The 23,779-nt window shown below is 44.5% G+C and overlaps 1 protein-coding gene across 1 annotated transcript in view; it reads left to right on the top strand.

The window, feature by feature from the left end:
- The window catches only part of RAB6B (RAB6B, member RAS oncogene family), a 55,190-nt gene that overhangs the window by 18,115 nt on the left and 13,296 nt on the right, over positions 1–23,779 (top strand). The window contains exons 2-3 of the mRNA XM_035134088.2: positions 12,142–12,200; positions 22,541–22,594. Of these exons, the coding sequence (XP_034989979.1) occupies positions 12,142–12,200; positions 22,541–22,594 (113 nt within the window). The remainder of the gene's footprint in view (positions 1–12,141; positions 12,201–22,540; positions 22,595–23,779) is intronic.

Below are 23,779 nucleotides of genomic sequence, written 5' to 3'. Positions count from 1 at the left end.
TAAAAAACGCCAACATAGACAAGTTTGTGAAACCCCAGAATAAAAGCACAGTAAGTAGCATTTTTACTACATATCAGGGAATATATCTTGCAACCCACATGCTAACAAGAAGCAGCAGTACTGCAAAATAACACTGATGTTGGATGCCATCTTGCATCAACATGACCAGTAGTCCAAGATGATGCGAGCTGAGGACCAGCAACTACTGGAGGGGCCCATGGGGCTCTCTAGGGTTTCATTCAGGCATCTTTCCCAGCCCTGCCTGGAGATACCAGGAATTAAATCTGGGACCTCTCCTGAGCTCGATATATATCCTTCCTTTGCCTCTCCTGCCAGGAAAGCTTAGCTATCCATTATCTGTAATTGCCTTAATCTTTTTAAAATGCACCTTAGGCCCTGGGTTGCATGAAATGGGTAGTGCTGTGGGGAATAATAGCACAGTGTGTGGAGGTGAGGTGCTGCTACCTTCTTTTGCAAAATAGTTTGCTGGCCAAGGGCATTGAGCGGCACCAGCGAGGCCCAGAATCCCGAGATTCTAGCAGGGCAAGCCTCATGCTCAAGTTACACAATTGCCTGCAAATGGGATGCGAAACAACTGGGGAGCTATTTGGAAAAGCCTCTCAAGCGAATCCACTCTACAGTTAGCCTAATGTCATCTTGGGTCGTGCCCATCATGTGAGTGCTATGTGGGTTTGTTTTCTGTAGGTGCCACTAAATTAAAAGCGCCACCACCAGAATGTTACTGCCAGCCGTGTTTATGTACTGTTCAGAAACACAAAGAGATGCTCTCTGTTCATAATGTGGAGCCTTTTGCAAGCAGATCGTTGTCTATAGATAGACTACAAAGCAGCTACAGTACCTCTTTTCCCTCTAGTCGGCCCCCACTCTGTCAGTTCCTGCTGCCTGGATAATGTAGAAGGGGCCTGAGAGCACCATGATGGATTGCAGGGACCATCTTCTGCTAGACACCTTTGATCTAGTATTGATCTGGCTGGACCGCCTGCCTAATGGATAAAAATGGTTTTCCCTTTCTGCTCAGCATCTTCACAGGCTTCCCAACGAGAGCAGCGGCGCAGTAATTCTCCCCGGGGTTTCTTCTAGAGTTTTGGCTTCCCTCTGGAGACCTCTTGACAAATGCTGAGGCCACACTTCTAACACAACGATTGTTCCAATGGAAGGGAGGGGAGGTTGAGGAGCTACTGAAGTAATTCTTTGAAATAAATGGGCACAAAGTCCAAAGCAGGACAGGGCAGCCTCCTCATAACAAAGAGTAAAGGTAAAGGGGCCCCTGACCATCAGGTCCAGTCGTGTCCAACTCTGGGGTTGCGGCGCTCATCTCGCTCTATAGGGTAACAAAGATTAAGATATGGTTAATTCCACCCAACATGACTGCGCCCTTGGCATCCTGAATGTTGGTACCTTGTTGCAGTTGCTTGGGATCCCACAGCTGTTGAGTGAAGGCCTCTGTGAGCATGGCAGGGGGATGTGGGTACTGGTGGTATTTGCCAGTGGTAGTGGGAGCAGGTCAAAGACTGTTGGAGAGCACAATTCAGCAAAGCAGAGAGAAAGATGGTTCTCCATGATCTGACAGACCATGGACAGCTGCCATTGTAGCATTGGTCAGAAAAGTGCAAGCTTCAAAGAGTGCTCCACACAGCAGGCCTAGAATAGGACTGAAAGAGGCCACAGTCTCGTTTGGAGACTAAACCTTTCTCACCCTCTTGAATACATGACTGGCCATATAGCACTGAGCCTCTGCCTAAACCTGTGACCTGCCAACGATCTCCAGCAGGTGGTTACCCAGGTAGAAAGAGCCAATTTGGGATAGGCCTGACAAGGGGATATTTCCCAGGAAAAGCTTGTAAGTTGCCAATAAAGGATCCCCGTTGCTAGATACTGATGGATGGAGCCAAGAGAATCATAGAGTTGGAAGAGACCACAAAGGCCATCCAGTCCAACCCCCTGCCAAGCAGGAAACACCATCAAAGCATTCCCGACAGATGGCTGTCAAGCCTCCGCTTAAAGACCTCCAAAGAAGGAGACTCCACCACACTCCTTGGCAGCAAATTCCACTGCCGAACAGCTCTTACTGTCAGGAAGTTCTTCCTAATGTTTAGGTGGAATCTTCTTTCTTGTAGTTTGAATCCATTGCTCCATGTCCGCTTCTCTGGAGCAGCAGAAAACCTTTCTCCCTCCTCTATATGACATCCTTTTATATATTTGAATATGGCTATCATATCAGCCCTTATCCTTCTCTTCTCCAGGCTAAACATGCCCAGCTCCCTAAGCCATTCCTCATAAGGCATCGTTTCCAGGCCTTTGACCATTTTGGTTGCCCTCTTCTGGACACGTTCCAGCTTGTCAGTATCCTTCTTGAACTGTGGTGTCCAGAACTGGACACAGTACTCCAGGTGAGGTCTGACCAGAGCAGAATACAGTGGTACTATTACTTCCCTAGATCTACCCTGTTTCTCATATTTTAAGACATACCCATAAAATAAGGCATAGCAGGATTTTTAATCATTCAAGGAATATAAGCCATACCCCGAAAATAAGACATAGTGATAGGCGCAGCAGCAATGCCGGCCGCGGCAGGAGGAGGAGGGGAAAAAATAAGACATCCCTTGAAAATAAGCCATAGTGTGTTTTTTTGAGGAAAAAATAAATATAAGACGTGTCTTATAATATGAGAAACACGGTAGATGCTATACTCCTATTGATGCAGCCCAGAATTGCATTGGCTTTTTTAGCTGCTGCATCACACTGCTGACCCATGTCAAGTTTGTGGTCTACCAAGACTCCTAGATCCTTTTCACATTTATTGCTCTCAAGCCAGGTGTCACCCATCCTGTATTTGTGTCTTTCATTTTTTTTTGCCCAAGTGTAGTACTTTACATTTCTCCTTGTTAAAATTCATCTTGTTTGCTTTGGCCCAGTTGTCTAATCTGTTCAGGTCATTTTGAAGTGTGATCCTGTCCTCTGGGGTATTAGCCACCCCTCCCAATTTGGTGTCGTCTGCAAACTTGCTCAGGATGCCCTCAAGCCCATCATCCAAGTCATTGATAAAGATGTTGAAGAAGACTGGGCCCAAGACAGAACCCTGTGGCACCCCACTAGTCACCACTCTCCAGGATGAGGAGGAGCCATTGATGAGCATTGGTCAAGAGCTTGCCCTGGGTGCTCAGACACTACTGGGCAAGGTTCAAAGTTCTTGTATTAATTTACAGTGCCCTTATTAACATGGGGTCCAGATGCCCCAAGGACCATCTAGTTCCTTATATCCCTGCCAGATCATGGAGGTCTTCCAGGGGGGTCACTGCTAGGGGTCCCCTCATGGTTCTGATGCCTGGCTTGTATCCAGCAGGAGCTGTGCATTCAGCATTGTGTGTCTGGTGCCTTTATTATACACTGGATAGCTCAGTTGGTTAGAACATAGTGCTGATAACATCAAGGTCATTGGTTTGATCCCCATGTGGGGCAGCTACATAGTCCTGCATTGCTAGGGGTAGGGCTGGATGATCCTTAGGGTCCCTTCCAACTCTACAATTCTATTATTCTAAGCTTTTGGAGAATGCTAAAGATGCAGCTCTTTACCCTGGTTTTTCACACTTGAGGTGAATGTTTTTAGAACCCACCTTATTTTTATGGTTGTAAGTTGTTTTACTATTGGTTTTAGTGCTGTAATCTGCCCTTGGACCGCAGAGTGAATTTTTGTATGTTTTAAAGTAGGGTTGCATATTTCTTGATTTTACTGTTTTATCTTTTGTAAACTACTTTGAGGGTTTTTTTAACAAAATCAAGCGATGCATTAATTTTAAACAAAATAAAATTGTTGCCCCTATTTTGTGGAACTCCCAGTTTGACAGAGCCTTTATTGAACTTCCAGCACCTAGTGAATATTTTTTTAAAAAATCCCAGCAGGGATTTAATAAATTTAACTGATTTTTACTTTTTCTGTACTGTATTGCATTTCTTATGCTTTGTTTCACTATGTCTCAACATATCTTAAATAAAGCATGTGGGGCTGTGGGCTGATGTGAGTTTTAGTCCAATGCCATCTGTAGGACCACAGCTTACTCACTTCTGAGTTAAACTTTCTATAGTCGTATATTTTTTCCTCATCCTGAGGCACTCTGTCTGACTTTGGGATGTTCAGTCTACACTCTGAGACAACATTCTTTGCGCTTTCTCCCCCCTCTGCATTCCAAAGGGTTCAGTTAGTGTTTGGTTCCTCAGGAAATACGGGCCAGTCTAGTAAATAGGGGCTTGTTTGCATCTCTGTGCAACTGGGGTCAGAGCATGACCTGCAGGAGAGAGAGAGCAGGTGGACGCTTGCCCATGCTGGTGTGTGGAGCACTGGGTCTAAGATTGATCTGGGGTACCAGAAGCAGTTGGGGGGAGGGCATACCAGCCGTTTTGCTTTCCACTGCCCTGATTTGCGGAGGAAGCACCATTAAGTGCAAATCCATCTTAATTTATTTTTAAGACATTCCTATGTCCCGTTCCACATTTTGCTTTGTTAGATCTCTGCGTGAGCTCCAGAAATTGCATCTTAAAGCTCGACATATTTTTTCCCCCCAAGGCGTGTTTCAAAGAGATCTTCTAAGGAGTGCATTTCCCTTCAGAAACATTGAGCAGGATGCTGGTGGCGCATGGGATCAGAATACAAATAGCCTGCTTGCTTCATGTTTGCTGAGTAACTGCTCAGTTGCTCAGGCGATGTGTGAGCAGAGTGGCGTTCTCTCGCCCGCCCGCCCCCCCCCAAAAAAAAACAGTGCTTTGAAAAGCTGCATGTGGATGTTGAGTGTTAATCATGGCTGGATAGTCATCTCTTTCCTGGGTCCAATGTACAGATCCTGCTCTGAAGGCTGATCCCAGCCTGTGTATGCAAATGGGGGTGTAGGGGGGGAACCCTGCATACAAGCCCATTGCCCCTAGGTGGGTACCCTGTGCAGAACTCTCATCTCACAGGACTTTATATAGTTGGGGAGAGGTTGCTTCGGCAACATGTGCAGAATGGGATGGACAGATGCACGCACACACGAATCTGGTATTTCTTCTGTGGGTTTATTCTGAAGCAGATGTTCCCTTGAGAATCAGGGCATGAAACAACTCTAGGTGAAACTTCAGCCAGCCATACACACGTCTCCCTCCTTGCTAGTCCAGTGTACCAACTTAGCAGTTGCAAAGGAGCAGAGGTTGGCTTGTTCAAGTTTTTGCATTCAAATTAATGAAGGAGCGAATTTAATTTCAGTTTCTCTGAGAGCGGAAGTTCTAAGCTTATTTATATGTAATATATATTTGTGGTTGAATCATTAAGTGGTCCACCAAGACCCTCAGTAATTGTGTGTGTGAGAGAGAGAGAGAGAGAGAGAGGGAGAGAGAGAGAGAATTTTTTTGCTATTGACTCTTAAATACAGTAGATCTGCTTGAAACATGAAGCCTGCTTGAATGGCTAAGATGGTTGTGCCTGCCCGCCAACCTGGAGGAAATGTGCAGTCTTGTTAGCATGCTCCAGTCTGGCTGTAGAAGTAATAACCCCTGCTGGATGCCAGTTTTCAGTTTTGCATGAGAGTAGTGTAGGCTACCTCCCTTTCTTCTGCCTCCGTATTAACCTGCAGGACATAAGACAGTTCTGGGGTATGGAAACTCTGTGTGTCCTATGCTATCATTGATTCTTCTTAGTTCTTCTCTTGCTTTCTGATGACTCTAGGGTGACTTTGTCTCCCTCAGTATTATGTTTGCATGGTCTATATTGACTGTGTGTGTCTGTGGGTGTGCTTCGCTGAACCATGGATTGTATTTTAGTATCCAATTGTTCATTTTTACAGAATTTTGTACATATTAACCTGGAGTTTTCTTAAAGACCAAATGAAAAGTTTGTAGCTTTATTATAGCATCTTTATGGCCAGGTATTTCCTCCTGTATGGTGTGTTTTTGTTTTTGTTTAAATTGTCCTGTTAGGATGATGATGGTAGCCTCTCTAGACTTCCTTTTGGAGGGAAATGAAGGGTATAAATAAATGGAAGGAAGGGATGTAAAATGTATGTTGGAAAAGCTCAGGTTTGCAAGTTGTCCCTGTCTCACCAGCAACTTGTAACTTCTTTGTGGTTTTTTGTTTCAGAAAATATGAGTGACTCTCTAAAAACTTAAGTAATAAAGAATGGTATGTACAGTAGTGGGGGTAGGAGAGCTGAAAATTGTTTGTTGTTTAGTCGTTTAGTCGTGTCTGACTCTTCGTGACCCCATGGACTATAGCACGCCAGGTACTCCTGTTTTCCACTGCCTCCCCGCAGTTTGGTCAAACTCATGTTCGTAGCTTCGAGAACACTGTCCAACCATCTCATCCTCTGTCGTCCCCGTCTCCTAATGCCCTCAATCTTTCCCAACATCAGGGTCTTTTCCAGGGAGTCTTCTCTTCTCATGAGGTGGCCAAAGTATTGGAGCCTCAGCTTCACGATCTGTACATGGGTAGATGTGTCTAAAAGGCCCAGGACACAAATTTTCACATCCCTCTAGCGGCTGTGGAGGCTCATTTGTAACCAGAAGTAATGTATTTAGCATCAACTCTGGAAGTGTCTGACCAAACTAAGCCTCCTGGTGTATATTTTGCTCTAGGAGGTTTAGTTTTCCTACCCCACTAATATGTTTTTTACTGCAGTTTATAAAAGCAAATATTAATAAAGGAATTAAGTCTTCCCAAACATGTACCGTAGCTGCTTTTACTGTAGTTTCTGTTTTAGAGGACAATTTCAGGGGTGCATGCTTGTGTGTTCTGCTTGGTGGAATTCACAGGTGGATGAGAGCATCCTTTATACTAGAGGGAAACCTCTATCAGCTATCCGACAGGATACTCACAGAATAGGGGGGGAAATAGTATTATAGCTGTACTATGTGCCCAAACCCATCTCAAAACTCTGGTGAGATTGATCCTGGGAAGCAAGCCACCCTAATAGCCTTTCTCTTTGTTTACTGTGGGCTCTCTCTGTACATATTCCATTGCCAGAACCTTTCCATTAACTCTTGTGCAAATGCACCAACATTAGTCATTCAAGGTCTAACTCCTTCACAGCAGAATGGGAATATAAACACAGAATTAGAAAAAAGGAATGTACAGTGCAAAACAAAACTATTTAAGAACACAAATATTCAGATACTTACGTTTTGATGCTGACTAGTGTTAGTTTTATTACACGACACATTTGTGTACATTTAAATTCACTCAATTGTTTGGAGAATTTGTAATACGCAATAGGCTCATATGCTTGTTCTTTCTTGCATCCTCCCTTTGAATCCCAGTTTTCTCTTCCATGATTTGGGGTCAAATGTACTAGGATGTCTACATGAATCAAGCAAACTATGGTGATCATTAACATGGAATTGCCTCTGAAACATGGTTTGCAAACATACTTTGAAGCATGGTTTCAGATGGTGCTTTGAAGGCAATTCTTGGTTAATATTAACCATAGTTTGCTCAATTTGGTCATCCTGGCAAACTGCAGTTACTCTAAACCCCTAAAAGGAGTGCATGTACAGTTAGTTAGTTGATATGGATTGCTACTGTGGGATCTGAACTGAGTTTGCAAGCCAAATTACAAAAGAAACTAATTTGCATTCATTATGATTTATGTTCTTGCATGTGTTCTTGCTGCTGCCAAAAATTGTATGTATGCAGTCTTGGGGGAAATGGAAGAACTACAGGGAAAATGCAGGAAAACAACAACTGGATGATTATGTCATCAAAATGGCTTGGGAAAAAAGAGGATGAATAAACCATGGCTATTCCAGAATAAATGCTAGTGTGGAAGTAACCTGAACTGGAAATCATGCAAGTACTGAAGACATGATATGTAGAAGTTCTAAATAATCAATCCTCCATGAGTATAGATCAGGCATCCCCAAACTTCGGCCCTCCAGATGTTTTGGACTACAATTCCCATCTTCCCCGACCACTGGTCCTGTTAGCTAGGGATCATGGGAGTTGTAGGCCAAAACATCTGGAGGGCCGCAGTTTGGGGATGCCTGGTATAGATGCTGATATAGATCCAGCATGAAATTTGAGTTTGACTGTAGGCACCAGTAGTTGTATGATATTGCTGTTAAAATGGGTTGACCCTACCATTAGCCAAGTTAGGTTAGTATAGAGAAATTGCTCTTGGGCTTGGGTTTATGAGTTTCCAAACATCCCCAGATACACCCAGGCAGCTTTCTGCTTTTTCCAGTGGTTGGCAAATGAATTTTTGCTTGCAAAGCAGGAACTCTTTTTTCTGCTACCTTTAGAGGTTTTGGAGGGCAGGGTGGACAAACTGGTGCCCAATCCAGGCACATTAGAATCATGGACTTCTCTGTTTTTGTGGCAGCTCCCATACCTGGTGACGTTTTAAAATAGCTTCTCAGCATGAAGTGAGAAATGGCTCATCCAAGCAATGAGATGGTTCTTTCAATCCTTTTTATATCTGTGCCTCTTCCTCCTCCTCCAGCCACAGCATCATGCCCCCCTCCCACCTGATTTTTTGCCCCCCTACAACAGCCAATCAGCATTCTGTGTCCAGCGACCACACTCTGTTCTCAATGGGCTGTTTTGGGGGGAGGGGGAGGTTCTTTTCTTAATTATTTATAAGGCCCCATTTACACTACACATGCTTTGGGGGAAGCCACAACTGTTTAAAGTGGTGTGATACTGCTTTAAATGTATGGTGTGGAAGGGGCCTAAGAAACACTACCTCCTTCCCATGTGTTGGTGCTGCCATTTTGGCTACATCAGTGTGGACACTCTCTTCCTGAATATCAGAAATGAATTATATGACTAGTGTCTTTTTAAATGTTTGTTGATGCACAGCCATATGCCTTCATCTGCCCCAACTGCAACAAAATATTTCTCTCCCATATTGGCCTCTACAACCACAGCAGGTGCTGCGACCTTTCAGCAGCTTGACTTTAGCCCTCCATTGTCTCCCAAGACAGATGGATGCCAGCAACAAGTGATGCTGCGTACTGAGAGTGTCTGTAGATATTGTATCCTTCAGCATTGTGAGGAAGGGAGAGACTTTGGCTTCTTATTTTTGCATGTCTTCTGTATCTTCCAAAGTTAGGGTAGCTTTTCCATGGTGAAATGCATGAGTTGTGTTGTTTAGTCGTTTAGTCGTGTCCGACTCTTCGTGACCCCATGGACCAGAGCACGCCAGTCTTCCACTGCCTCCCGCAGTTTGGTCAGACTCATGTTCATAGCTTCGAGAACACTGTCCAACCATCTCATCCTCTGTCGTCCCCTTCTCCTTGTGCCCTCAATCTTTCCCAACATCAGGGTCTTTTCCAGGGAGTCTTCTCTTCTCATGAGGTGGCCAAAGTATTTGAGTCTCAGCTTCAGGATCTGTCCTTCCAGTGAGCACTCAGGGCTGATTTCCTTCAGAATGGATAGATTTGATCTTCTTGCAGTCCATGGGACTCTCAAGAGTCTCCTCCAGCACCATAATTCAAAAGCACCAATTATTCGGTGATCAGCCTTCTTTATGGTCCAGCTCTCACTTCCATACATCACTACTGGGAAAACCATAGCTTTAACTATACGGACCTTTGTCGGCAAGGTGATGTCTCTGCCTTTTAAGATGCTGTCTAGGTTTGTCATTGCTTTTCTCCCAAGAAGCAGGCGTCTTTTAATTTCGTGACTGCTGTCACCATCTGCAGTGATCATGGAACCCAAGAAAGTAAAATCTCTCCCTCCCTCCATTTCTTCCCCTTCTATTTGCCAGGAGGTGATGGGACCAGTGGCCATGATCTTGGTTTTTTTGATGTTGAGCTTCAGACCATATTTTGCGCTCTCCTCTTTCACCCTCATTAAAAGGTTCTTTAATTCCTCCTCACTTTCTGCCATCAAGGTTTTGTCATCAGCATATCTGAGGTTGTTGATATTTCTTCCGGCAATCTTAATTCCGGCTTGGGATTCATCCAGTCCAGCCTTTTGCATGCATGAGTTACTAGCCCGCAATGGTTATGTTCTACTGTTGGCTCATGCCAAAGGCCCATCTAGTCCAGCATCCAATTCTCACAGTAGCCTACCAGATGCCTCAGAAGCCCACAAGGAGGACCTGAATGCAAAACTTGTAATTCCCAGCAACTGGTATTCAGAGGCAAATTACCTCCTTCATTGGATGTAGGAGGAATGCTAAGGTGTTAAGCTGGCTGGCTTTGAGCCACAGAGAGCAGCTCTGAGGTGAAATATGGTCTCTCTCCACCCCTTTCTTTCAGCTGGGATTCTGATAGGGGTGGGAGTGAGAGAAAATTATACTAAAGACCCTCACACTCCTTCTGGTGTGAGCTGAACACCGGGGTGCTCATTAAACCTAAAGACTGATCCCATCTCTTCAGAAGGCACACCATGGAGGGAATTAGCATACTTAATTAAGACTCCCGATGAATGGCATTGTAAAGTTTCTTAATTAACAAATGTGCCCTCGGGGCAGGGGGATGGGCCTTAAACTAGGTTTCCTTTAAATGTTTCTCTTTTTAATGTGCATTTTGTAATCAGGAAATCAGCTGGGGTTTTGTTTGGGTATACGGAGAAGTGTTTTCTGTGGAGATACCTAGGTATGGAAGTGTGGCAAGAGAAGAGGAGGTCCCGTGAGTCTCTTCAAGGCATCTGTTCTAGTGAGTTCTCATAGTTTGGGTTTCTTACTTGAATTGCCTGGCTTCAATCCATCATCTCCTGAAAAATACAAAAATACCATATGTTGTGTAAGAAATGTATAACTTCCACATCCAGCCCCTGAAGCTCTGCATGCAATGTCACAGTGGCCTTTCATAGAACAGGTTTGCATGCACACTTCCCAGGGGGGTCAGCACTGGGCAGATTTACAGCTTGTGAGATCTACTTGGTTTTTAATTCAACCCAAAGGTGGAAAAGACAAACATTTAGAATTAAATAATTCTGAGCCCAGGAGGTTGTTTTGAGTGGAGCTTAGTCTTTCTACACACAAATCCACAGCTGCCTCGAGTCCCAGCTTTCTTCATTTCTGCAGTTTGATTTAAAAGGAGGGGGGAGTTTTTGGTTTTGTTCCCCTTGTTAAAGGTAAAGGTACCCCTGACCATTAGGTCCAGTCGCAGATGGCTCTGGGGTTGCAGCGCTCATCTTGCTCTTTAGGCCGAGGGAGCCGGCATTTGTCCGCAGACAGCTTCTGGGTCATGTGGCCAGCATGACTTAAGCCGCTTCTGGCGAACCAGAGCAGCGCACGGAAACACCACTTACCTTCCCGCCAGAGTGGTACCTATTTATCTACTTGCATTTGACGTGCTTTCGAACTGCTAGGTGGGCAGGAGCTGGGGCCAAACAGCAGGAGCTCGCCCCGGCGTGGGGATTCAAACCGCCGACCTTCCGATTGGCAAGCCCTAGGCTCTGTGGTTTAGACCACAGCACCACCCGCGTCCCTGTTGCCCTTGTTACTCAACTGGAAATCAGAAGTCCCTTCTGATCTGCTTTGAAACACCCAGAGATCTACTAGCAGATTGCAGTCTAGCTTCTGCCCAACCCTGATATAGGTGGCCAGTAACTTGTAGACATTCAATGAAGCTGAACATTGGACAGTTCAAGACTCATAGAATCATAGACCATGAGAGAAAAGAGCTAACCCTTTCCCCCTGAACCACTTTCCCTGATGACCCCTCCCCCCCCAACCTGCTGCTTTTTGCTTTGATAGGAAGCACATGGACGCATTTATATGGTTTTAGAAGGGTGGAATGAACAGCACATGGAGTGAAGTTAGAAGGTACCCCAAAGGTCACCCAGTCCAACCCCAGGCAATACAAGAAGCAATAATTTTATGTCAATTTAAGGAGTTTGTACTCTACCATTCAACAGATTCACATGGCTACTTAACAAAAAGTTTTTAAAAAATATGAAAAAAGCAAACTTAAAAGGCTAAGTCTGCGGCACAGTTCCCAGTCTCTTACCACCACCAGATTTCTGTTTGTAGAAGTTCTTTTGTATCTCTGCTTCTTCGCTGTCACATCCACCTGGGCCTTGAGTGCCCCAAAGAATGTCCACCCTGTGATTGGATGAGGACTCTTGTATTATTGGTGGTCACAGCATCCATTATTTTAATTGCATCTCTGTGGCTTTTGTGTGTTTCCTCCCCTGCCCCTCTCCAGTTGGGAAGACATCGCTGATCACAAGGTTTATGTATGACAGCTTTGACAACACATACCAGGTGAGTTTCACCGCCTATGAGGCATTCCAACTGCATGAAGCATGGTAAAAAACTAAAGTTTCCCAACGTTTTGGATAGCCATGTTGCATGATCAAGGCTGCAAAAAAACAATAATGCTCCCCTCTTTTTCCTTTTGACAAATTAGCAGAAGAGGTGTAGCAGAATTTAAATCTGAGCATTGTTCAGCTTTTCATCCCCTGCACCTATCAGCGTAGATGTAGCCTCAACTTCCCTGTGCTTTCTTCTGATGGTTTAACCTTGCCACAACCCCAGAAAGGCACGTAGCCCCCCCCCCAAAAAATCATGGCTTCAGTTGGATTGGCTCTGAAATAAGCCAAAACATTTCTCCCAAACGTCAGGAAATGGACTCAGTCATTTCTGAGCTCATCTGAATCTGACCTCGTCGTCTCTTGCCTTTCTTTTAAAACCCGCTTATGTGGCTGGCATGGGCAGTGCCAGCATAACAGCAGTAGCAAGAAACCGTATGGAGAGAGAAGGGTGGCCGTTTCCTCTGCCCACCCACCCCACCCCCCGGCTGCCTCCTTTCTGGTGCTTGACACAATATGACAGAGGATAGAAAGCCCTGGTAGAACTCTGAGAAATGTATTTGCTTGGGGGTGTGACCTGCTGATCCCAGTCACTCACGATCCACTGAGTCTACACACTTGCAAAACATTTGAATTGGTCTGTTTGCTGACCAATGCAGTATTTGTTCAAATGGAAACAATACTGTACTCTTAAAAAAAATATCTTGCTCCCTGTTGCAAAGGAGAGGCCATTCTCCCAGGATGAGTCCCCAAATGGGATGATTATCCATGGCAAGGACAGCAGCATCTGTCTTGCCGGCTGCATCTGTTCACTGGAACAGGAAAATACACACCGAACAAGTGAGCTCTCCCTTTGGATGATGCAACCCATGAAGCTATTGTATGTTACACAAAAGGCTGGTTTCTTGCTCGGCCATCTTCAAGGGTGTGGAACTGCAAAGGTGCCCCCGTTGCTCTGTATAGATGAGAATTTGAGCTCCTCAGTCTGCAATAAGCTTTGCTTTTCCTCAGGGTGATTCAAAATTATGTTTCTTGGCTGCCGGCAAATAATTCTTCCATCAATCTGATTGTTTCATCTGCTCATGCCGTTGTTCAGCAGTTATCCATTACTGTATCAGTTTTGCAACTGTTAATATGCTTTCTTTTTGCACTCTGCTGGGTATGATTCCCGGAAATAAATGCGGATTAATTTCATGTTTAAAAAACTTAAATGATTCACCCAGGTGCTTCCACTGTGCACCTGAATCCTAATTTACTTATTGTGGGTTGACATTCTATTGTGCCACCCTTAAACTGTCCAATCATTATTGAACTGTGGAGCAGTAAAATGTTAGCCCATATTGGGGAAAAATGGGACCTTGGACACACTGTGAAGCAATTGGTTGACTATGTTGCTACCAAGGCTGGCATAAACAAGTGCAGCAATAATTTCTGGCAATATTTTGAAGGCTGCTAATGAAACAATGCACAACATGAGGGGTGTGACCAGAACCCCATGCAGTGTGAGGGTGCTGAGGTACACCTCTTCACCACGATCCCTCGGGACTGCCCTATTTACAGCACAGACTTGAGATTAGGCCTTGTACCAATTTCAATACAATACCCTCAGCCAAATAATTCCAGGAATTGCAGTGTGGTGAGGTACTGAGTATCGCCTGGTGGAGAGCCTCATCCTGCCAGCTCCTACAGGTTCCCTGGAATGACCAGTTTACAGTATTATATTTTTATGCCTCACATTATTTCAACCCTCATTTTAGGCCTTTTTCATGGGTGTGAACTAAGGAATTTACAATCCTTGCAGATCTGTAAATGCTTTGCATGCCAGGAGATGATGTTGTGCTTCCAAGTTAGTGCTTTTTTTGTTTTACCTATCGGGCTCTTGCAATTTTCTTGCTGCAGTGGAAAGTGAGTTTTTCTTCAGACTTCTTATGTAGCACCAAAGGGCAGTTTTTGGGTTCTGAAAGACCTCCTTAATCCTTGCTTGTTCTCCTGGCAGTGCTGGTTCGAGGTGGCTCTGGGCAGTGGGCCTCCTGTTCTGTCAGTAGCTCCTGGTGGGCTTACCTGGTTATAGTGGCAGCAGCAGCAGTACTCCAAGTAGATCTGGGCAACTGGGTCTTGCCACCCTGTCAGTTTCTCACAACATCCCAGTGTGGCACTAGGCCAGGAGCATTGTGGGAAACTAAGGGTGCATTCAGACAAGGAGATTGTTGCATTAGGTTTCCTGGTTATAATATTACCGCTTCTGCCCCATATTCTAACATTTCTAACATGGGAGAATAGGAATCTCTAACAGAGTTTTCTCTCTTTTTTCTGGTGCTGTCACTGACTTAGAAGGGAGGACAGTCACTCAGAGAAGCTGGGAAAGCTGCTTTAATTGCCCACTTCACTTCCATTTCCCCCCTGAGTGTTGTTTTTCTTCATCTCTGGGTTGGGGAGCACGTTCATCACCTCCCAGAAGGATGCCATTCCTGCAGCAGCACGCTTACGGTTTGAAACAGAACACATTCCATTCAGGCTAAAAGGTGATGGCCTTCAGCAATTATTTCCTCTCCTGCATTGGGTTTAAAGAGCCACCTTGACTCAGTCAGTGTTGCAATTTAGTGAGGTAAACAAACACCCCATTCACCTCTTGACAAGCAATTTAAAATGCATCACAGGAGCGGCACTGCATGAGCACACGATACATATTCTCTCTTTAAAGACTGCTGCAATTTCCACGATAGCCTTCTTGGGTCCTACAAAACAGAAAAAGCAATATCTTTGCTCTCAAGAATTCTCTTCCACCTTTCCGAAAGCTCCTTCTTGCCTGGTTGCTACTGGTGACCAGCAAATAACTTTGCAAAAGTATGATATTTCCCATGCCCAGTGTATTTGGCGCACTTATTTGGAGAGGAAGAGCTTTTATTTCATGCTATGTGTGCTTGGTGTCTGTCAGGCTAGCAAGTGGTAGGATCCAAGGAAGGAGTATGCCTAAAATCTAACAAAGTAGACACAACCTGAAATATCTAATCTCCCAATTAAATGTGCTATTTTTCTGTTATTTCATTTTTTGGCTGCCTCAGGTCAGTTCAGACATTGATAATGTAGGTAGTCTCCAAGTGCCCCGAAAATGCCGGCATCATCACAAAGCCCTTAATCCATCACAACTTCTCACTTTGTCACTTAAGAGTCCCGAATTCCTACAGGCAAGCCTTTCTTCACTTAAAAAAATCCCTAAGATCTTTCTCCACCTTTTCATTCATGCTCCTTCCGTCTCCTGACCAGGGAAAGAGAGAAGCAGCAACCTACTTTGGGTTCTCATTTGCACACTCAGCACAGCAGGGAGGGTCTGCTCTGTGTCCAAACTTTAGGTCCCTGCCCAGTTTCTTTGCATTGCCGCCTCGCCTTTAGTTGCTAGTTTCATTTGGAAAACTGAAATTTGGGGACCTCCCCATATCCCTCCCAGCAATGCTGGTATCAGGAGACCCAGTGCTTTCTACATTAGAGAGCCCTAGCCCACCCCAACAAACTGCAGTTCCCAGTGTTGATTGGGAAAAAGGAATGACTATTGCAGTTTATATCTGAATTGCAGAAAAACTAGTGCATGAATCTCCACACCACCATCCCTCACATATTTACTATTTAATTCAGAATGCCAGCAGAGGACCATATTTTGCCCATGTTTTAAATCTGAGCATTGCATTGGATGTCTATTTTGTAAGACATCTTGATATGGTTTGGCCTTGAAGGGCAAGGCATTATTATATTAATTATCGTTTAAATGTAGAAGGGAAAGGAGAGATGGGCCATTTGCAATGTTGAATGAGTTTCCTGTCCAATATCGGCAGGGCCGGCCCTACGGCCAGGCTGGGTGGTGCAGGGTGCCAGGGCGCCTGCCCGCCAGGGGGGGCGCCACGGAGCTGCACCCGCCCGCCAGGTGCGCTGTCTGCTGCACCCGCCCACCCGCCGCGCTGGGAAACGGGGCAGGGCGGGGGCGCCGGTAGGATCCGTCGCACCACGGTGCTAAATATACTTAAGACGGCCCTGGATATCGGCCTGACATTTTTGCATCGCAAACTAATCAAAGCAGGAGTCGCTTGATGACTTGTGTTTGAAAATGCCTGTTCCTGTTGCTTAAGGAAGGTTAGTGCAAAAAGAACTCTTGAACGGGGTCTTGAAACAGTTCCAGCTTAGGCTCATTTTGACGCTGATCTCATCTGGCAGGGATTTCACACACGAATTGTCGTGCTAGTCTGACTAATGCAGCATGTGTGTACCAGCAATGGTGGCCAGACAAATGCCTCTAGGATGCTCATAAGCAGAGCCAGTTGACAATAGCCATTCCCTGCTGTTAATCTCCAGCATCTGGCATACATGTGAGCCCTGGCATATGAGCATATAAATGAGTAAATGCATTAGATAGACACTAAAAGCTTTTTGGCTCATAGCCTTTGCCCTTAACCACTGTGTTACAGTGAAATCTCACTATGTGTTAGCTCCTTAAGGCTGCAGTCTAACCTGAGAATCGGTCCCATTAAATTCAGTAGGACTCACATCTGAATAGAGCTGGTTAGGGCTGCACTATAAACTAGTAAGACTCATAATCTCTCCCCAATTCCAGGATGTTTTTCAACAGTGAGGTAGCTTTAGAGCAGGCATAGGCAACCTTGGCTCTCCAGATGTTTTGGAACTACAACTCTCATGATCCCTCACCACTGGCCCTGTTAGCTAGGGATCTTGGGAGTTGTAGTTTCAGAACATCTGGAGAGCCAAGGTTGCTTATGCCTGCTTTAGAGACAGGATGCCTTGTTCTAGGATAGGGAGTTGGACAAGATGCTTCATTTGGTGCCTTTGAATTCTAAGTTTTGCAGAGAGATGCTGAGATGAGCTCTAGATGTCTGTGCATTGGCCAGCTCCTTCCCTGCTAGCTGACTCTGAGCTGGTATTAGGACTACAGTTCAGCAACTGGGAAATCCAAAGTTTTATTCTAAAAGGGGGGTGGGGAGGCTAAGCCTTTAAGATTGCAAAAATAATCTTAGCATGTGCGGGTGATGCCTGGTGAAGTCTCCTGAAGACAAAAGAGGCCAAGATGGGGTGGACCTTCAGTGGCTGAACCATGTCCCATCTCCCTCATCAGCAGAAGGAAATTACTTATTGTAAATGAAAAAATGTATACTAAATTGCCTAATTTCTCCACTATGCAGAACCTGGATGTTCTGGTTTCAGATTTTGAATATTTTCATATAAAGAGCCCTATGTTTGCTCTTCTGACGTGTATTTCCTTCAGGTGGGGAACCTCCAGCCCACAGGCCAAATTTTCCCCAACCAATTCATTCATTCACTTTATTTGTATGCCACTCCCCCCCCCAAAAAAAATGCTCAAAGCAGCTTACAACAAAGGAATAGGGATGCATTTCAAACAAACACTACAAAAACAATTTCATAATAACACAACAAAACAAATATATAACATATTAAAAACCCACATTTCAATACTATAAATATAACAAGATTACTTAAACAACATGCAGCATCCAATAGCAAAAATAATAAGGAAGCTTTAAAGTTTCATCTTAGTCAGGCATCCCCAAACATCAGCCCTCCAGATGTTTTGGACTACAATTCCCATCATCCCTGACCACTGGTCCTCTTAGCTAGGGATCATGGGAGTTGTAGGCCAAAACATCTGGAGGGCCGCAGTTTGGGGATGCCTGATCTTAGTCCTAGAAACACCCCTCCCAGTCCCTCTCCTGCAGCAGCTTCTTATAAGGTTTCCAAGGGCAAAGGATGGGGTAGCTGGGAACACCCCTCCTATGACCTACACCCACCTGCCTCACATCTGATGACATATGTGACATCAGGTGTGGGGCAGGTAAGACACTATTTCAGAGGAACAGTCTGGAGCTTAAGATACAATCTCAATTGTTCCTTGGCAAGCAGGACTCATTGTCAGTGCCAGTCAGCTGATTGGCACTGATAGCTCACCACTTTTAAGTCATCCATTTGCAGGCATGGTTTTGGATTTAAAATACACCTTCAAACTGACACGTTCCCTCTGCAGACCAGTGTGCAGAGGAAAAGGGACAAAGCCAGGCTTGCTGTCAGCACCAATCAGCTGATTGGCACTGATAGCAAGCCCCTTTGAAATTATCACCAGGTGTCAAAATGATGTCAGGTGACTGGCAAGTAGGCAGCCCTACCCACCTGTCAAAGTGGCCTAAAGTGGTAGAGAAGATTGTGATCTGTCCTGCCAGTCAAATCCTGTTCCCCACAGCTGCCTTTAACCTGCTGTACTGAAGTGATGGCTAGCAAACATTGTCTAGCGGCCTCTATTCCTCCCATCCTCTTTCCACTTCAGCAGTGCAGAGAAATGATTTAGTTTCATTCTTATCCATCTCCCACTGGCCTTCCACAGCCCTTTTGTTGTTGTGTTTCTCTTCGCCTCTTTTCAAGTGTCTGCTACCACTGAGCTTCAGGGGTCTTGAAATTCAAAAGGTTATTTGCTTTTCTGATGGGAGTTGCATGGGGCAGGATACTGGGTTTAATTGGCTTCCTGGCTTCCACACATCTTTCTTTCTTAAATCCCACTCAATCCCCCTTCAGACAGTGGTGAAACAAATCAATACAAGGACCCCCGAAGCCCTTTCCTTGCTCTCTGGAATCGCAGGCCCTCTGTGCTTCTACCGGAGAGCATTTTCTCCATCATCCGAGCACTCTCAGAGCATTCCCAGGGAAATGGATTGATTATAAGTAAAGCTGGGATCCCCAAGAATCCAAATTCAGTACAACGCACCCACAGATTCATAGATTCCAACTCTCCTGCATCTCCCAAGGCTCTGATAGAATCTGGCTTCAGAACAGGAGATTAGGGTAGCTTCCCCAGTATAGCATACTCCAGGTGTTTTGGATCACAGCTCCTTTCAGCCCTAGCCAGCATGGACAATAGTTGGGTGATGGGGACTGTAGTGTAAAATATTTGTAAAGTATCAGGCTGAGGAAGGCTGCGTTAGGGACCATCTTAAGTTTCAAGGAGGGTATCTTCCTTCTGCTGTTTATACACTTGTCACGTGGTCCTTCTCTCTTCATTCTGTTTGGTTTTCACTAAAGGTTTGTGATATATTTTATTGATTTTATAGTAAAATAGCATTGATCAGTTCCAGCAAAATCCTGTAAAGTGTTAATATGCTTATATCGGTCACATATAAGAAAACAAATTGATTGAGGACAAGGTGGAATAACTGAATCAGTGACTCCATCGCCAAGGCTTCAACTATCCATGACAGCCTCTTGTGAGTAAGCCTTCACATCACTTCTGTTTACATAGCTGATATATAGGGACCATACTTTCTCAAAATGATTGGGTGTTTTTTGCTTGGCCTTCTGTGTTGTGTTAGATGCTCAGAAAGAGCCATATCCCAAACCTGCTGTTGCCATCTTGTCAGAGATCGTCCTTTGAGGAGGCAATCTCTCAATCGGCAGCAGGGTGAACAGTATGGCAGTTAGATCTTTTATATAAGGGGAAGATCTAGATTGGTGCCTAATGTGCCCATATTATCAAGCCCTGATAATATGGGTGCTCTAGACACCGATCTAGACCCTCCTCTTATATATCAAGGTCTAACTGCTACGCTGCTCACCGCTCATATTATCAGGCACCAAAGTCAAGTTTTTGTCCTCTATTAGAATGTAAATAAGACAAGCATTAATATTTAGGTGGGAGAATGTGCAGCTACCCAGTATTCATGCTGACCAGACTAACTGTTGCCATGGAAGCTTGTCGAAGTCGAGCTAGGCAAGCACTCACCACCATTTGCCCGGGATAGATTTGAAGCAGGAATTTAACCTTTTTGGCCTCAACTTCTTATGCTGTTCCCCTCACCCCACCCTCGGCTGGGTAGAAATTGGCGGTTTCACCTTTGTTTTCCCTCTCTAATTTGCTGTGCCAAAATGTAGCTTTTCAACAGCAACAAAGGACAGGGGTGGAACAAGATGGGATGTTGTGGCTGCTGTACATATGTAGATGTGCAGAAATTTGGATTCCATCTGTTTGCTTTTTCTGCCGTGACACTTGTAATTGAGAAGGCGCTCCCAGATGTCTGAATTGGACCGCTCAGCAGCACATAACCGAGTGTGGTTTTGACAGTAGAAGATGGATAGATTCTCTTATTTTCGCATTCCCAAGCACTTAGCCAAACTCAGCTCAGTGCGCAGGGCTAACTATATAGACTCTATAGAGCCAGTGCTGCATTGCTTCTTAAATATTGGCCAGTTCCCTCCAGAGAGGATGCCCCCTAGCAGACTGCAGCACATACTGTTTGATTAATCAACTAAAGCCAGCAGCAGATGTGACTTGAAATCCAAACTCCCAGAGCTGTGAGTGTTTCAATGGCTGAGCTCTGGAGACAGCTCCTTTTAATTACAATGGTCAGCTCTGCAGCCATGGGGCACAGGAGCTCATCTGTAATAAGCCCTTCTGGAATTTCCGTCCTTGGTTGGAAACCAATGTAAACCTGGGTAGTAAAAGGGGCTAGCATTTATATACCATGCAAATCCACAATGAGATTTTTCACCCAATTTGCCATGCTGGGTACATTTTAGAGCAAAGTATCTCTTAGTGTGTTAGTAAGACTATTCATTAATCGCCATAACTGTTCAGAGGTCCCTCATATCTCTCAGTAAAACAACACTGCTTTCACCACTTATGATATTGTAGTTCAGAGGTAAAGGGAGGTGTTTTTTATAGAATTGTATTTATTCATTTGTCTATTGTGTATTAGAATTATTAAAGTCTGGGTTAAAAACAAGTTAGCCTTAAAAAGTCAAAATATAAATAATACCAGTAGTTTGAAAAATATATACACTGATTTAAAGTGCTCATTTTTACATCCTTAAGATATCAGGGACTTCCATTCTTCTCTTTCCATGGTTCATTTTACATATCATAAATCCCTGCATATTTTACAAAAATATATACTTTAAATTGTAAAACACAAAATGTAATAAAAATTATATACACTGAAAATATACACTGTGAAATTAATTAACACATTAAAATACATGCCAACTTAATCTAGAAAGACTTGGCTAAACAAAACCAAAAAAGTTTTGAGCCTGTGCCACAAACAGGACAACGAGGGTGTCTGACTAATGCCAATAGGCAGGGAATTCCAAACTGTAAGTGCTGCTGTGCTGAAAGATTGGTTCCTTACAAGGGCAGAACTGATATTATGTGACATTTGTAAAAGTACCAGTTCTGTACACTGAAGTGATTGAGTGGGAATATATCTAGAGGAAGACGATTCTTCAAGTAAACTGGTTCCAAGCTGGCACAGTCCCTGGCCTAGCTGGAGCTGATGGGAGTTGGTGTCTAAGAACATCCAGATGGTCTCAGATTTCCCCACCACTGTTTCAGCCTATGCATTCATTCCTGGATGACACCCCAGTGTTCTAGAGTTCCAGTTCTATGGAACCACAGAGAAAATACCGAAAAAACATCTATGGTGGGAAAGCCTATTTGGCTCTCTGTCAACTCTCGGAGAGCTGTGAACAGTCAGTGTGGCAAAAGAATTTTTTTAAAAGGATGTTCAAATATTGGTGCCATTGCTTATTACATTTGAGTAAGACAGAAGCCTAGGAAATGAGGAAGCTTGTGAATGGCACTCTGTACGGCAGAGAAATGGTGGTAAGGCTGTACAGAAACACATTGTGCACTGTGACTGTTGTGGTATTTAAAATCAGTGCAAGGGAGCTGAGAGGGCCATTGTCAGGGCTCACCCACACTTTGCTTGTGCAGTGCCTCTAGCAGTTCCGCCCTTGCCCCACTCCTTCCCAAAGGAAAACCTGCTCTCTAGCAAAAGATCAGAAGAAATGGCAATCTGGAGGAAAACCTGAATTGCTGTTTGCTCCAATTGAGTGCTTAAAAAAGTGGTTTACCCTGGGGGGAAGCAGCAGGAGAAGAGGAAGCATGGATAAGCCCTCAATCCACTAGAACAGCTTCAAGGGGAACATCACTCAGCACATGTGAGATGGGATCTGAAAGATGGTGCATCTAGCAGTGCCAACCCCATGCAAGCTTTGGGCCCATCTTTCATGGAATGCCGACCTCCCATGCAACACAGCAATACAATTTGAAACTGAAGGGACATTCTGAAGCAGTCTATTCCATGGCATGAGTTTAAAGGTAGACAAATCCCACTAGGTGTGCTCAAGTCATTGAGAGCTCTTGAAGTGGTTCTGTGTATCCCAGTTACAGTGTGATTATTTTTCTTCCAGACTGTCTACTAATTCTTATGCCATTCCTCTTTTTTTATATAGGCTACAATTGGAATTGACTTCTTATCTAAAACCATGTACTTGGAAGACCGGACAGTAAGTGCCAGGAGTTGCTGAGGAGCTGACATTCCCAAGCTACGTATTCAGACAGAAGTAATGGGCGAACGCAGAGGGGACTTTTTGAACCAAACCCATGTTCTGATTTGCCCAAACTGATAAGGGAGTAATCTGCCTCTGCTCTTTCATACCTGCATGCTGGCTTACCTTTCCCAGAGCATCACGTCAAAAACGGGTGTTTTAAGGAGGGTTGGAATCAGACACTTCTGCATGGGCCTGTCCTTGTCCGTCATAATATTCTATAGATAACATGCTCTCAACTGTGTAAAGAGGAGCTGGAACTGATATAAAACAGTTTTATATTATATATATTAGCTGGCCACAAGATTCGTGGATTTTTGGCCACAATACCTTAATTTATTCCCGGCCACCAGCCCAGCGAAATCAGAGTTCAGAGGCTTTGAAGCTACACTGATAAGCTGTCATACTGATGACCGAGGCTTTGTACGTGTTGCCAGCTTCAAATACAGCTTTTTCTCAATTTGGAATGGGAAAAGGAATCAAAATGCAGTATTTTCAGAGAAATGACAGGCTACATGCAGGATATTGTATCATGCATGCAGGATTGTAGTTAACATTGTGTGCACTGAGCACACTGGGACATAGAGTAACATGCAGGCAAGAGTTCCTGTACATTAGCTCCATCCTAGTTCTGAGCAGCAGGGACTAAGATGCACTCATGGTGCCGTCCTGGTGGTTTTCAACCTTTCTATTCCCAGAGAACACTTTTTCATGCTGAAGCACTTCTTGTTTTCTTCCATCACTTTGGCAGAGCCTGGTGATCTAATTTCAGGTGCACTCTTTATTGAAGACCTTATTGCCTCAGGTGGGCCAGACAGGAAAGGGGTTGCACCACTTAACAGGGGTTTCTGCATTTATCCAGCTAGCCCTGTACCGCCATAGCTCACCAGGCAGAGAGGGTGTGATTTTGTGCTGTTTTCCTTATAAGCCAGGAATGTGCAGCCACAGCGGGTCTGCTTTCTCTCCTTTGAGCCAGGAAGTTTGTGACTAGCAGTCTCTTCTAGGACAGGCAATCATCCTCTCTGCTAGGAAGACCTTCCTAAGTGCCTGCATTTTGCCATTTCTCTTATTTTCTCGGAAATGGCATTGGAAGGGGGGGGACCCACTGTAAAACAAAAAAGGTCTTGATTTATAGATTTTGGG

This window comes from Zootoca vivipara, chromosome 5 (assembly GCF_963506605.1).
Source record: "Zootoca vivipara chromosome 5, rZooViv1.1, whole genome shotgun sequence".
In the NCBI taxonomy this organism is placed as follows: Eukaryota; Metazoa; Chordata; class Lepidosauria; order Squamata; family Lacertidae; genus Zootoca; species Zootoca vivipara.
The sequence above is the reverse complement of the archived record's forward strand: the minus strand, read 5'-3'. Positions and strand labels throughout refer to the sequence as shown.